The 17,191-nt window shown below is 37.2% G+C and overlaps 1 protein-coding gene across 7 annotated transcripts in view; it reads right to left on the reverse strand.

Annotated features, from left to right (window-relative positions):
• Positions 1-310: 310 nt before the first annotated feature.
• DOCK10 (dedicator of cytokinesis 10) overlaps positions 311-17,191 on the reverse strand; it is a 2,344,342-nt gene continuing 2,327,461 nt past the window's right edge. For all 7 annotated transcript variants that reach the window (XM_044070265.1, XM_044070268.1, XM_044070269.1 and 4 more), the window contains one exon: positions 311-962. In XM_044070265.1, coding sequence (XP_043926200.1) covers positions 855-962 — 108 coding nt within the window. In that variant the 3' untranslated portion in view covers positions 311-854. The remainder of the gene's footprint in view (positions 963-17,191) is intronic.

The raw sequence follows: 17,191 nt of genomic DNA on the forward strand, positions 1-17,191 counted from the left end.
AAAAGAGCAATGTCAGGTCATTACTTTGAATCAATTTCTCTGCAATGCAGTTATAACAGAAGTGTCACTTGTTTGTTTCAGTTATCCATTATTATGAGGAACTAAATTACAGGCAGACATATCACATTATCTGCAATGGAGTTATCCATTTTTGGCAATGTTTGCTCAGAAAGAAAATATACCATACCTTATTAAAACTGCAGTTCAGAATATTAATGGTTGCCCTAGAAATGGAAAATATGCAAAAGGCATACATGTTCAAATGAAAAATTAAAATCATTCCATAACTGAAATGCACACGTACAAAATGTATGTCACAAATACTGTAATAAAATTTATTTTAAATGTTATCCACATACTTTTAGTATCATCATCAATATTAACTTAAATCAGATATTTATTTAAAATCTGTAAAAATGCCATTTGTACACAGTCTCTATTTACAATTAAAATAGCAAATAAAAGTATTTCATCATCTGTTACAAAACCATCCCTTTTGGCCATTTAAAATGGACCTGTTTGCCAGGATTCAAATTGTTAGTTTTAAAATATTCTATTTAAGCGTTTACAGTCTGCTGAGATTCTGTTTGCCTAAGTCATATACAACATACATTTCAGTGTGACTTGTCAAAAGCCACTTGACGATATAAAACCAAAAAAGTGCAGGCAGTGATACAAGCAGAATTGCCAGTAATGGCTCTAGACACAGCAACAAACAGAAGACTTTCAATAATATTAAAAAACACTTAATTTGTTCAGTCTTTGCTTCATAATGTGTCTTCATTTCCTGACCTCGAGCCAAAGGTCAGTATGGATAATACTGCATTTTATAATGACCATACAGGTGTCAAGCATCATTCAGCTATAGATGTCCCTTGCACTGAAGTGTTCTGTTTACTGATTGCTTGAAAAATGTGCTGTCGCTCCAGTCCTTGTCTTAAAAAGTCCTCCCTGTATGTAATCTAGATCAGAATTACAAGAGAAAAGAACATTAAAATAGCTGAAATGCAAGGATATTTTAGAACTGTTTTGACAGATTTGTTTCAGAAAGGTGTGCAAGGTAGCAAAAAGCAGCTCTCATTCTTGCAAGATCAGTTTTCAATGAAATTTGTTGTTACAGTAAAGAATGACAAGTAAACTGAGCATTTAACACAATTACAATATATTACACTATAAAACACTGCATTTTCCAAGTCAGCGTCTATATGACAGCATGTCTATGAAGTTACTACAATCACTTGGAAATATTTCAGTTAAACTAATTGCATATTCTTTTAGCTGTGAATAATTACACAGTATTGAGTGATCAATGGTTTATCTTAATACACAATCTAATAGTACACAAAAGTAGACTAGTTATCATGGAAAATCAAACACAGCTTGATTTGAGATATGTCTAGTGCAACTATTAGTTAATGGCTTTCCTTATTCTGGTGTTTATCAGTGTAAACAGAACAGAAACTAGTTCAAGTATTAAGTATATTGAAGCAGCTAAAATCTGACATTAAGCTCTTTGTTGTATGTAGTGTTTGGCAGAAAATGTAAACTTCTGAAGAGTGAAAGCTGTATCAATTACAGGAAATGTCAGTATCCTATGTGCACTTTATAAGCTGAGTAGACCGGAAATGAAACCCGAGTGGCAAAGCTGAAGCAGAGCAACATTCAGTAAACTGCAAAATATGTGTAAATAATACAAGCACTCAAACAATATGAATTCATATGTTAGTTTGTCCTGCTATTTATTCAAGCTAATATCAAATCAAAACACATCTGCTGTTGGGAAAAATGTTATAGACAGAAATAAAATAATGTAGCTAGAGGCTGCATACATTTAAGCATATTGTCCTTTTTATCTGATTTAACAATCACGTTTCATGCATATTATTTAAATATTGCTTCTGAGTTTTAGATGGGATGTAACTAGAACCAGAGGTACATGAGGAGGGTTGGGCATTACTGTCCGGTCTCCTGTAAAAGTCCTGACAAGGTTGCCTTCGGTATGAAGTCTGCTCATCTTCTCAATGTCCATGTGGGTTTTTGTCAAGGGATATGATTTTCTCACACATTCTGAAGGTGTGCTGTAGGTAAACTGGGGAGTGTCCAACCTGTTCCTGCCATGATTCACTATGTGTGTGTGTTGGGGGTGGGGTGCATGTGTATATCCTGCAATAAACTGCCATCTTATTTGGCTTAGCTTCTTTGCCATATTCCCAGTTCCCCTACAGCCTTAAAACACATAAAATGGGCAAATGTTGAACATGCTTTTAGTACATAATGGTTAAACAGAGGTCATGCCAAGATGTGTTGCTCAGTATTGTGAAATGCATACAAAATCCCATATGCACAACAGTGCCTTATGCCTTGGTTGTCAAAGAGGATTTCCTGACTACAGGAACATCAAACAAATAACATATCTATTGTGAGGGGGGCACAGATGTTTAACACTATTACTCTGGGTGATGAGATATTTAGCACCCTGTGACAGTGCAAGAATGTTCTCTGCCAAGGCAACTCAGTTTCCCCTTATTTTTATTTCAAAATCATAAAAAGCTATGCTTTTAAAATTAAGTAAATCATTCTGCCACCTTCAGAATACTTCAGGCAGAAGCAAAAGTGCGGGATGACAACTGGTAAGAATTAGTGTATTTGTATACATATGTATACATATATATATATATATATATATATATATATATATATATATATATATATATATATATATATATATATATATATATATATATATATATATATAAAATATCTATATATATCATAATACACATATATATGGGTCTTCTTCATAACATTGACATTTTATAAAGCTGAATTTCATAACATTGAGACCATAACATTGAAAATTCAAATAACATTGAAAGTGTGCTTCATAACATTGAAGACTACATTGCACAAGTAAATGATATCACCTCCACCTACAACACCACCTAACTAACAAACACACTTTCTACTATGTTTCTGCAGGGGGGCAAGCTCCCCTGCACCCCACCCCCCCATAAATTAAATATACCAACTCCAAGATCACACTACAGTGGAAAAGTTAATTTCCTAACCTCAGTGTATGATGATTGTGATTCAGTGAGGTTAGGAAATTAACTTTTTTTCCACTGTAGTGTGATCTTGGAGTTGGTATATTTAATTTACAGGGGGTGTGGAGGGCAGAACCCCCACATGGGGGGTGCAGGGGGCTTGCCCCCCTGCAGAAACATAGTAGAAAATGTGTTTGTTAGTTAGGTGTTGTTATAGGTGGAGAGGATGTTATTTACATATGCATTGTAGTCTTCAATGTTATGAAGCACACTTTCAATGTTCTGAGTTTTCAGTGTTTTGGGTTTTCAATGTTTTGTGATTTAAATGTTTTGGTCTCAATGTTATGAAATTCGACGTTATGAAATTTCAATGTTATGAAGTAGACCCATATATATATATATATACACACACACACACACACACACACACACACACACACACACACACACACACACACACACACACACACACACACTCACATTTTCAGTCTCTCACTATTCCAGGACTTGCACTAAACAGAATCAAAATATCATACAATTATTATCAGCTCCATACTATAAATGACATTAGTGCTAGTATTAGACATATTAAAAAATGTACTCCTCACTAAACCTACTGCCTGTAAGGGTGAAAGCCCACCAAAACCAAGTTATCCTTGATTTATATATAGACAAATGTTTTATGTATTGAAGCTGAATTTAATTATCTACTGTATTAAAAGCTGCTAAAGACCATACACAGTAGACCATTTGTAAAAGAAGGAAAGTACTATTTCCAACATAGGTTATAGTTTCAACAGCCCCTTCTAAAAGCCAGTACTTAACACAGTAAATCTCATATTGTAGAACAACAGGAATAATAAAAAAATCATTTTTTAGGCATATTTTAATATGTTACCTATATATTCAACTCCATGTGAACTGCAGAGAAGTTTTGGCAAACAACAACAAAGACATAAGTAGCACTAATTTCATGAACTCGGTTCGTACCCTGGTTCAGCAATGGGGTCCATTCCTGTCACAATATTAGAAACCCAAAGCATTTCAAAAATTAAAAAAATAAAAAAAAACAGAATGGCAATTTATCAGGAGCCCAAGGGAAACCTGAATGTGCAGATTAGTTCAAAACCACCTCTATACATAATCCACATCCTTCTCTTTTTCCTTGTCAGATATTACATATTCTATTCTCTCCTCCCCCCAATGGCATTAGAGACAGTACCGTGATACTGGACAACACTTCTAAGCTTTTTTTCTTCTTTGACACATGTATACTATTATGGGCATGCCTCTTAAATAGTCATTACTATTTGTAATATGCTTTCAGAAAAACTGGTGTGGCAATCTTTTTTTAACAGAAACTAATTCATATGTCAATGTGGCAGTCCTCATTTTTTATTAATTTTTCTCAAATGGCTTATTTTTATCATCATACAGTTTCTTATAATCTGTATAGAAGCATAACCCAGCACCCCGTGCTGGTATCATGAAGTTGTACCCCCCCCCCCCCTTAGCTGTACTGGAGTTTTTCCTGAAAATGAGTCAAAGCCCAGATGAAGATCCCAGTTAATTAAACATAAATAAAACAAGTCATTACAAATTTCACCTTCAGGTACCCTGCAAATCTCTGTTTGGCAGATGAACAACCTATGCTGGGAATTCACCAATGGCAATGAAATATAGAGAAAGCACATTGGAAAGCATTTTTGCAACACAGTACACCTGTAAGACTGCTCAAAGACAGGTAGAGAGAAATGAAATGGGGTAATAAATGAACTACTAATAGATAAGTACATTCTCTGTATTACAAAGGAGATTTTCAGTACCCAAGCAACTTTAAAAGACAATCCCATATGGATTCCCCAACAGTTTGCTGGGGAAAACTACAGCAAAGCACAGAGACAAATCTGCATAGTGGTAGAGTGAGGTCTTGGCATCCTGAAGGGACTAGTCATGTGCTTGGATGTCTCAGGAGTGTGAGCAAATACCAACATGAGAAGGCTACATAGATATTTGTAGTCTATACCACATTACGCAACATAAGACTTCAGCAGAGGTTGGCAGGTGGTAAGTATACAACTAGCACAGTACAGGAGGATGCTGTGTGAAGTACACAACACAGCAATGAACTTGAGAAAGCATAAAAAGCACCACTGTCTTTGGCACATGCAACAGACGATGTATGTACAATATCATTTTTTGGGTCTATGTTTGGCCATCGAATGGCACGTTCATCAAATGGCCATTCACTGAACAGAAATCTGTTCATTTCCTCTTCAATTCTACAGTTCTGTTCTTACTCGAGGAGGCATATCATTGTAAAAAAAACACATTGAATGGCCATAGTTGGTGAACACAAAGCAAACAGCACATACATACTTGTAGGTAAAGTACTGATAAGAAAAGTTTCCCCTTTCCACACTGTAGTGCAATCTTGGTGTTGGTATATATAATTGGGGGGGGGGTGAGGTGTGGGGTGTGAGGTGTGTGTGCTGTTTTATTAAATGGGATGTTTGCAGGATTGTGTTCAGTGAATAGCCATTCAATGAATGAGCCATTCAATGGCCGAACATAGACCCAATTTTTTTACAGTATCTGGTGGACTTGTACTGAGTCTAGTGTATGCCTGTTGTGCATGGAAATGTTAGCGGTCTCTAACATGCATTAAATTGTGCATTAAGTAAAATGGTATACAAATATGCAGCATTGCCATGATTAATCTATAAAATACTTCAAGCTACTTAATGCACATGTTGCATAATCTTTATGAGAAAGGGTATGTATTATATCATATTATATATACAAAAAGCACTACATGAGGGTGCATAGAGCACTGCAGAAATGTATTCTTTATATTCTGGCTGGTGGTTGCTGTACAAGCAATATGAAATATGCCAACAATGTGAAGGTAAACAGATAAACGGGTGCCAGAATATACATATACCCTACAAAGCCCAGGGGCTAACACACAGTATACATGTTAAACTGCAGCAGGCAAACCTGTGAGACAAACGCATCATGTCTTTACATATACATACACCCTACAAAGCCCAGGGGGTAACAGGTAGTATACATGTTAAGCTGCAGCCAACACACCTGTGAGACAAACGCATCATGTCTTGACACAGCATGTAATGTCAGCTTATCTGAAGCAGCACACAAAAAACCCACATCATGGCCCCAGGAATAGTGTCTGCTTGTGACTGCCCATTGACAGGAAACCAAAAACTCTTTGGAGGAGTGAAACCTGACCAGGTCTCTCACCAGTATCTTTGTGATTTAAAAAGCTGAGGTCTGTACTACTTTCCAGCATGATCATGCTTCCACCTGAGCTAAGAAGAGCAGGCATGAATCAACTGTGAATGGTCACTGACTACACTGACACTGACAGCTGTGTCCATGTGTACTCCTAGCATGCCATTTGTCTTCTCTGTGCAAACAGATGTAAGCCATTTCCTCTAGAAGCCAGCACAAAGTCATCACTATCCTATTCAGCAAAGTTTTCCTCCCTATTGCAGACAGATTGATTAGTCTGACCCAGTGTGTTTGGCGGAGACATGATGTATCTATAGGTAAAACAAGTGGTGCTACCCATATGTATCTCCCTGTCAAAGTAGATGACACATGTTACACACACTCACAAACAGATATTTCCATTAGTACATACATAAGTTTATAGACTGTTACTAGACAGTTGACTGGATATATTATTTGTAGCCTAAGCACTACACTCCTCACTATTTACTACCCCTTTCCATGAGGAGTTGAGGTGTGAGGCTGGGGAAGAATTTGGGGTTACCCATTTATTTATCCAGGTTGTTTTTGAAGGGGGTGAGGGAACTACTTTGCTTAATATGGAGCAGAAATCTATTTCAGAGGAGAAGAATTGTTTAGGCATGGCACGTACCCCACCAGCAAGTCTAATTTATGTTACAATGAAGGTTAAGGTCCTTAATATGGTATTCAAGGTGTTACCGGTTTTGTGAATATGAAGGAGGTTGCTTAAGACAGAGTGATCTGAGGTCTTGTAGGCCAAGCAGAGGTAATTGCTAAAGTATTTTGTATGAAACACAGAAAACAGAGAGATAGAGAGATCTAAGGCATTCTACAGAGGCAATGGAATTTAGGTCCTAGATTTTCATTCTGAAGAAAAGTTAAGGGTCTTTCAAGTTGGAGCATATAATACATCTAGACATTTATATGATAAAGGGAAGCATGTATTTAACTGGGAAACATAACAAGTCAAATTTTGATATAGATAATATCTCCCTATTGAAATATCAGCACTCGAAATGCTGAAAAAAACACTGAAAACCCAGAGAAAAATGAATCTTGAAACTTGTTCTTCTCCATTACACTACTTTATGGCAGGCAAGGGTTGGGGAAGCCCCCCCACCACCACACATACACACACCTTTGAACTTATATATAACAAATGCAAGATCACCATATCTCAGACAAAATGGAATATTCTGTGAAATGATATCTCGGATTTAGTAGATGTAAGTCCGTTCTTCCGGGTATTCAGTTTCGGCATTTTGGAACTGACTCTAGTGGGTCCCAACATTTCAAATGGTTACCATAGAGGGACAGCTATTTTGTCAACACAATTTGTTCTTTAATACAACTGATCAACAATTGTTTGTAAGGCTACTGTAATATCTGAGTTGGGGAAAAATGTATTTTTCCTTATATCGTGGCATCTCAGAGTTGGAATATTAAAGTATTAGGGGATTGGGAAGTGCAGGGGGACTTACTTCCTCTGTGACAAACATTATTTTTTAGTTGCGTGCACCAAGGTTGTATTTCAGGGCAGGCACTCTTTAGTGCAGATGTTTTATTATTTTGTTTCAATGTTAATATGTTGATGTTTTATAATTTAGACATTTCCTAGTGCATCCATTCAATTATGGGTCTAACAAGGGGGTGGGGGAGTAAAATAATATCCTTGGTCTTTGGTGAAATACTCTTAATAATCAGCTGCATTAAGAAGAAGGATGAGGTAAAAGAAGAGCTCACTGTCAACAAATATGCCCAGATCCATAACAACTGGTTATGCTTTAAGGGGGTACTATTAGTGTAGCAGAAGCAGGGTTGTTGCTGTTTGCCAAGGGATATGATACTTCACCTTTGAACATTTAACTTGAGACCATGGTCATGATACCATGTGCATGGTACAACTTCTTGTAGAATCTGGGAGTCCCAAGGGGAGCTGTTGAAGGCTCTAGGTTTACTGTTATTAGCAAACTTAGTTGGTCAAAGTCCTTTGATTTTAGATTTGATGTCAGGATAGTAAATACCAAACAGCAGCAGCAGCAGCCTCAGTATCAAATCCTTCGAAGCACTGCTGGCACTAAATCTTTTTGAGGACAGTATGCCCCTAGTATTAATTTAATGGTTCTTTGAGTAAGTTTCACTCTGTCAGGTAGCAGAGGGTTTTGCATTTAGTTTGTTAAATTTATCTGTGATGCCTGAGCGAGGAATGGTGTTAAACCTTTGACTAGGTAGAAGCAAGCTCTGTTTATTGAATTGCCCTTGCACAAGACCTCAGTGATTTTTCCAAAGAAGTTGATCAGTTAAGCAGACAGGATTTACCGTTCACAAACCCAGGCTGACTTGAGTTAATGAGGTTTTAGGCTTATCTGAAATCTGTAATGTGACAGTTTCCACAGTGATATGTAACAGGGCTGGCAGTGAGTTACTAATCACTAATCTGTCCTATGGTACAGATTCAGACTTACAAGTGCATTAATGCATCTTACTCTGTATTCCTGCATAATGTTTCTGTATATATCTAACTGCCATACATATTGTATTATGTTATCATGTTATTAGCCTGTGCAGTGATTCATAATGGTAAACAAAGATGCCCCCCCACATCTTTACACCTGCCCAGGATTTACTGTTGTAAAATAGTGCTCCATTTTACTGAGACTTAATTTACCTAGATGCACCACTTGTTTTCTGTGCTAGCATTATATAGTTTGTATGCATTAGAAGTGTAATACATGGAATGCTATGACTAAACTCTGAAAGTGGTGAAAAGACTGGCTTGTTGAGCAACTTTCTATCCTTAGAGATTTGCTTAACAAACTTTTGTTAAATAAGCCCTCAGTGCTGTTAAGCACTAGTTTCATACTAGGGCATTAAAAGTACTCAGTAGCCACAACAGACATGTCATGGGAAGCCATGAAACATTTTACTCAGACCTTTTTTTAAGTCCAAATTAAGAGTTTACTGCTTCCCAGTGCTCTTTTGGAGTGTCTGCTCTCGTATGGCGGCAGTTGGTGTGTTGACTTTCTAAGCTGTAAAACACTTACTGCTACTGTACTTCTCAACTCATATTCTTACCCCATCCCCCATAAATGCTTATTCACTGATGATTACAATCAGTTAAGGATGATAAACATTAACATTTCATACATTTTACTGTCAAAAATGCATGCTGATGCAAAACCTGTTGTTTTACTAACTTTTAAGGGAATCAGAGTAATATTTAAAAATTCTCCCTGATTTTTAGGCTTTGTCCAGAATTCTTGAGCAAAGAGGTTGAGAGGGATGATTGCTACCACACTGTTTTTTTTTACTCTCTCTCTCTCTCTAACTCTTCCTGTACATGAAGCAGATAAAGTTCCATGTGTTACAAAGAATTAAGATTTAGTCTCACTGATCACAACCCGGGATATTATGTGCTCTTAACATGGATGTCAAGATACATTTCTCTCTCAGGCTTCTCTCTCAATGTGAATTTCTTGACATCCATGTTTCAAACAAATAACATCCTGGTTATGATTGGAGAATCAGTCATAAACCTCTACATTAGATTCTTCTGACAAGAGTTTTCTGATTGCTGTGATTAACTGTTTTCTTGGTATTGTTCATAAAAGAAACCAGTACAAGTTATTTATTTTATTTATTTTACATTTGTTGACCGGGAGTGTTCAACTGGACACAAGCCCTTTTTCAGCGCAGACCCAGGGAGAAAAGCTCCAAGATATATATAAAAAAGCATTACAATAGCAATAGAGACATTCAAAATTGGAATAACCAAGAAATATTAGGAGGCTACTATCATCAATACAGAAATTCTCAAATTATACTAAAGACGTACAGGATTGAGTAAAAAAAAAGCATGAGAAGTACGTAGTGGTGGTTTGTTTATCTGCAGTTCTAACGGTAGCAAAAAAGCTTAGTTTTAGGAGTTTTCAAGATAGAAGAGGAAATAAGTTGCTCATGCTATGTATAGGTTTATCATTACTACGTAGGTTGATTGTGGTCAGGGAGGGTGTGAACAGTGGCAAGCCCAGTGTTTCTTAAAGTAGTCTTTGGTCACCAGCTTAAATTGTTTTGGGTGTGTAAGGTTCCTTATGTCTAGTGGAAGTTTATTCCATGCAGTGGAGGGATGGTAGCTACATAAGCTACAGCCTGTCTTAGATTTTGGTTTGGGAACCTTTAGTAGGTCTTTGGTTGCACTTCGGAGATGTCTGGCAGGTGAGTAATGGGAAATAAGAGACGATAGAGCTGGGCAGAAAGATGGTTGATATAGAATGGAGTGTATAATTTGGAGCTGGAATTGGAGTAGCTAGTGAGATAGTTTGAGCCAGTTCAGGTATGTTAGGGAGAGACAGTGGTGAGATTTATATGTTTGTTGGGCTGTGATTCTGGCTATCATGTGATAGGTTGATTCTAGTTTGGTAAAAAGAGAGGAGTTCAGATGTATAAGTATTTGGGAAAAGTATGCTTGACAAGGTAGTAGGTAGGCATGAGTTAGAGTACGCCTGGGTTCAGCAGTGAGGAATTTGTTATTCCTATACAGAAGTCCTAGTTTCTGATGTGTTTTCTGATGCAATTGTTAATGTGTAGATCAAATTTTAGTTGATCATTAATGGTGATGCCAAGTAGTTTTGTGCTAGAATCAACCTCTATTGGAGTATTGTTTAATGATGCTATGGAAAAGGAAGTTTTGATGTGGTTAACAGATTTTGGAAGAAAGAGTAGCAATTTTGTTTTTTTAGGGTTGAGGATAAGCTGGTTGTTTTTGAGCCAAGTCTCAACTGAGTTAAAGGATGCCTGGGTTGTTGATAGGAGTTTGGAGGGGGAGGTAGCAATAGTGATGACTGTAGAGTCATGTGCATATTGGACAAATATAGACTGAGGACAAGAGGAGTAAAGTGAGTTGGTGAAGATATTAAAGACTAGAGGTCAAAGAATGGAGCCTTGGGGGACACCTGTTTTTACTTGAAGGGGGGAAGACAGTGCAGAGTCCCATTTGACTGATTGATACCAGTTCATACTTGATGACAAGCCTTAAATGCAATAAGATCATTTAGCATGCCAGATAAAATGATTTGGATCTGTAAAAAAAAAATAATATCCAGTCTATACAAAATTTCAGTGACATATGCACAGCCTGTCAAGGAACTAGGTGCTATAAGCTTCCTACCCTACAGCAGTGCTGCACACATAAATAAAAGCTGTGTGACTGCTAGCAATGCTAAGAAACATGAATAAAACCTCAGTACTAATGTGCATGTATAAGCAGCCTCCGAACTATCACTGTGTTTTCCTACCCTTACCTGTATGGAAATGCTGTAGGACTCTATAAGGAATTCCTTGGAGCCCCTGCTCCTATCAGGGAATCACATGACTCTTGACATGTGTTCCATAAGCTTATCATCTTATTACAGCTTTTCAGGACAAAGACCTAACAAAGAAGCAGCACTAGCAATAATAGTGACACAGCCACACACACACACACACACACACACACACACACACACACACACACACACACACACACACACACACTCCAGAAGGAAAGGGATCAGACTGAAGAAAGTCTTCAGTGATAAGCACATATATGCCTTCACCTCTGGAAAGCTGATGTCCTTTTAAAATTTATGAGGTGGGGTGAGATATTAATAATGTGCCATGCAGTACAGGTCAGCTAAAAATGGACATTATGTACCTTGTTCTTGTACTCTGTGGTCCACAGGTAGTTTGTATGCATGCTGTCCAGAAGACCACTAAGTCACAGAGTGGACAAATGAAGACTGAAGGAATCATACTCTGGACCATGGGAAGGAACTCATGAACAGCTCATAGTCTTAATCCTTTGTGCTAACTGCCAGCCTGTTGTATGAAAATTAGGTCTAGTACTCCACAGCGATACTGGTGCAAAATGGCCATATCAAGAGCTATTATAACACAACTCCTCTTCCACTTAAAACTGTTTAACCAAAGTGGAGAATCACACAGATGCTGGAAGGACACCAGAATAACTTTATTTTCCAAGACAAAGGTTTAACACTTTCATCCCTCAACTTAGGGACTTCATCAGAACAGTTTAAAATACACTCCCCAGCCTTTAAATATTCACAAAGCTAATTGAACAATACATTATTGTCTAATTACCTCACTGAAAATTTGTGGATGCCATAAAAAAGCTTAACAGAAGAAAGAAACTGTTGCAAAAGAGTAAAATCCCATGATTGGAGGAACTCCCTGGTCAACCTCAGTAAGAATCTGAGATCCCTCATAAAATGCTCCAAAGCTAGTTATGAAAAGAAAATCGCCACTGATTCTACAGACAACCACAAAGCATTCTATAGCTATGTGAAGAATCTCAATGGCAACACTCAGATCTGCTCTGAGTTACAGCACAATGACACTAAATATACAGAACCAACTGATATTGCCAACATCCTGGCAGATAGGCTCAGTGCTAACTTTACCTCCCTCTCATCCCCTAAAGGGCCCATCTCTATACCGGAAGAATGCAAAGTTCCTGTAATCATGGCTGCACAGGTAAAAACCGCACTCTCCAAAGCCAAGAACACAGCATCCATGGGACCTGAAAACATCCCAGGCTGCATTCTACATGAAATACAGAACAAACTGGCACCCCACCTAAGTACCATGTTCAAACATAGCCTTACTAAAGGCTTTGCGCCCACTGAATGGTGCACAGTGATGGTCATCCCACTCCACAAAGGGGGAGCCACCACGGACCCCAGGAACTACCGCCCCATTAGTCTGACCAGCCTGGTCTGCAAGGCTTTGGAACATATCACCATGGAACTTATAAACAATGACACTGGTAATCTCCAAACTCTGGACCCCACCCAGTTCAGGTTTGTAAAAGGCAGATTATGTCTCCTAAACTTGATAGACTTCTTTGAAACGGTCACCAAAGCCGTAGATGAGGGTAAGGTGGTTCATACAGCCTATCTAGATCTCGCCAAGGCTATCGACGCCATCCCCCACTCTGGAATTATAGATAACCTCACTAAACTAGGTAATCCCTATGTCACAAGATGGGTTGCCAACCGGCTCACTGACAGAACCCACACTGTGAAAGTAGCAGACTCCAAATCCAACTTCAGACCAGTGACAAGTGGAGTACCACTGGGTTCAGTCCTGGGTCCTCTCCTGTTTAGTATCTACTTCTCTGAAGTACAGGCTAACACAGAAGATCTTTGGCTAATGAAGTTTGCAGATGACCGCAAACTAGGAGCCATAATCAAAACTCCTAATGATGCGGACATCCTACAAAAGGGCCTCACTGAGATAGATTACAAAACAACTCTGGCCCCAACAAAAAAATTCACCGACTGTGAAATAGGAGAGAGAGAGAAATAAAGAGAATCTGCTTTATCTGGTTGTCCTATTTCACAGTCTGTGAATTTTTTTGTTGGGGCCAGAGTTGTATTGTAATTTTGCTGAAGAAGGAGAATTTGTTGTTCCCTCACTGAGACAGATGCCTAGTGTCAAAGCCATGGCCTCAAGCTAAATGCCAAAAAGTGCACTGCCATCCCTTTTGGTAAAAACGCTGTACCCATGAACTACCACAAAGGCGGTAGTCTACTTAACACCAAAAGTGTGATAAGAGACATTGGGACACAGGAGGACAGTAGTCTCTCCTTTGTTAATCACATTGCCACAGTAGTCAGGAAATCCTTCTATGTGGCACACCTCATCTCAAAAGGTTTCTCATCCAGGAAAAAAGAGGTTATTGTTCCCCTCTAGTCGTCACTCATTAGACTCATTATAGAATACAGTGCCCGTTTTGGTATGTACCTCATAAGTCATCTACACCAACTGGAAAAGCCACAGAAATACCTCACAAAGAGGATTACTGGCCTCAAACAGATGCCCTACGAAGACCATCTCAAAAAACTCCTGCTTTACTCTGTCGCATATTGCCTACTCTGAGGCGATCTCTGCCCAACATATAAAGCTATGCCAAACCCAGAGCTGTTGGACATGCTCCACTTAAAGAAATCCCAATCCCTCTGAGCCACATGCTCTAGGGACCTAAACCTTGTCACAACAATAAACAGAACATGCTGGAGGGATAGATTCCTGTTCCAGAGACTTCCCATATTCTGGAACAAACTACCTATCTATAGCAAACAAAGCTCCTCATTAGCACTCTTTAAGAAAAATCTTGATGATTGGATGGGAGATAGGAAATTCACCCTGGGGATCACTTCTGTGGCTCAGCTCCACAGGGACACAGGAAAATAATTTTCTTGGGTGGCGAAAGCTAGGGTACCTTTTTGGCTAGGCTTATATAGTCCCTAGGGCCAATAGCCTAGTACCTACCTATGAACCTATGAATCTGAGGTTTAGATCAGAACAATAACCTTTATCATCAGAGTAGTAATGCAGTACATAGTGCAGACTGCTCTGCTCTCTGTAATACTCAACAATGCTGAACCAATTTTTATTAAGTGTCTTTTGCTTCACTGTCATATTTACTGCACGCTAACAATGATTGCTTCACCATAACATAGTAGCTGGTACATGGTACTTAATGTCTCTCAGAATTGCAAACAGATGTTTTACTTGCTTACACCTGAATATCGGCCATGTACACTGTACATTGTTTCAATGAATTACTCCCAAAGTTAAAAAAAAAACATGCTTTACATAACTCAGGATATGCTATGGTTTAACTATGTTGGCAGATAAAAATATATTGTTGACAATTGACATTAGTTCATTATTATTTACATCTATTCCTCATTCAGAAGCTATAGAGGGGGTCTATATTAAAATCTCGAAGTCTAACAATATTGAATACGATATTGTCGACACGAGAATACCAAAAGCGCACTACATCGAATGTTTAAATGGAAAATCTCCATAGGGGGAGATTTCCATTTACTTCAATGTAGTGCATTCTCAGAGTTGGTATATTTAAGCAGGGGGGGTATGGGGGTGCACCTGCCTACACACTATTTAGTTGTTTTTTTTTAATTTAGTATGATTTTTTTTGGTTTTGATGGTTTAAAACTTTGATCACTAAAGTAATGAGTGATTTAATCTTTAGTGATTCAAAGTTTTAAACCTTCGAGATTACAGTATAGCGTACATGAGGTCTTATTTAAACAATTTTTCTACAATTAATAATGAAGAAGTTAATTTTTACTGTTCTTTAACAGAATTGTCATTGGACAACAATTATTTCATATTTAATAAAAAAATTTACAAACAAGTAAGAGGGGTAGTGATGGGATCCCCTGTAGTCCCATCTTTTGACAATATAGTGCTGAGATAGTGGGAACACACAATTTTTATGCCCATTAGGCAAAAATATAAGGTTGTATTTTACAACAGATTTGTAGATGATTTATTTTTAGTTATTGAAAAGACAACAGAAGTATGTTCTATGTTAGTTGATCAAATTAATAGGGACTCTAGTATTTTAACTTTTGTTATTGGAGAAAAGGAGACAGAAGTTAATTACTTAGATATGACATTGTATTGGCACAGGTCTACAAATTGTTTTGAGAGTAAAGTTTATAGGAAAACTACCTTTTCCAACAATTATTTATATTATTCCAGCTGTTGTCCCAAATTTATGAAAAATAATATTCCAAGAGGGCAATTTATAAGGGCCTCAAGAATGACAAGTGAAATAATGTTTATTAAAGACGTTGAGTTTATAACTTTATTGTTTTTGGAAAGGGGTTATGATAAGGACATGTTGGACAGTACAGCGAAAGATAGAGTTGATAAAAGATCTATAATTTATCCACTGATTTTAAGAGTTCCCTTTAAAGATCAACAAGGTACCAGTGTTTTCTATTCTAACAATGAACATTTAGATCAAAATTACTTAGTATGTCATTTGGACATGGCAATCGATAGTAAAGACATTAAAACATTATCTGCAACAACTGGAATATAATATGTGGTAATTTAGACTTGTTTAGAGTGGTAGGGGATTTCCCTGGTTTGTTTACGAGAACAATTATAACATCAAAACATTATTACAAAGGGACACAACCAAACTAGGATATTCTAATTCACATTTTAGTTCAACTAAAGGTATGTATAAGTGTCTTAATTGAAAATTCTGTACATATATTTGAGAAGAACCACGCATAGAATTGAAACATTTGGTTTACACCATCCCAGTACCTGAAGATTTTAAGTGCATTAGTAAGGGTTTGGTTTACATTTCTGTTTATTCTGGATGTACCGTCTTTTATGCAGGGATGACAAGTAGAAGTCTAAAAGAGAGAATCAAAGAACATAGGTATGCCATAAAGAGAAAATATGCAGCTAATGTTCTTTATAAGCAAATAAGTGTAAATTATTTAAGACATTTTATTTTTAGATCTTAGAACTTGTTCCTGAAAACCTACAAGGAGGTAGCTATAAAAATAAAATTGAACAGAGAGAGACAATATGGCAAATGAAGTTAGGGACTGATACATTTCCTGGTATTAATGGAACTATTAATATTAAATGTTTTCTTAAAAACAGAAGAAGAAAAGTCTTAAAATAATTCACATAATCATTTGTGTATAAGATTTTTATATTTTATATCTTTTATTTTTTTTTATTTTTCATATATTTAATTCAAGTATTTTTTATGTGTTAGGATTTTAAATGATTAACAGCTCATGTCATGTGATGTTGGTTAGTAATTTCATAGGAAGGTTAGTGTATATAAATGTGTTTTGTCATTATGATGGTTATTTCTAAAGAAGTCTGTTTTTTTTTTAAGATGAAATCGGATACTAAAGGATATTGATATGCTAGAACAGTGGTGCCTGGTTGCCTTCTGTTGTTGTTTTAACTGATTTTCTTGTATGTTACACCTGTAGCAGCCTAAACACATCTTGCATTAC

This window comes from Protopterus annectens, chromosome 4.part1, assembly GCF_019279795.1.
Source record: "Protopterus annectens isolate FY-2018-M chromosome 4.part1, PAN1.0, whole genome shotgun sequence".
NCBI classification, from domain to species: domain Eukaryota; kingdom Metazoa; phylum Chordata; order Ceratodontiformes; family Protopteridae; genus Protopterus; species Protopterus annectens.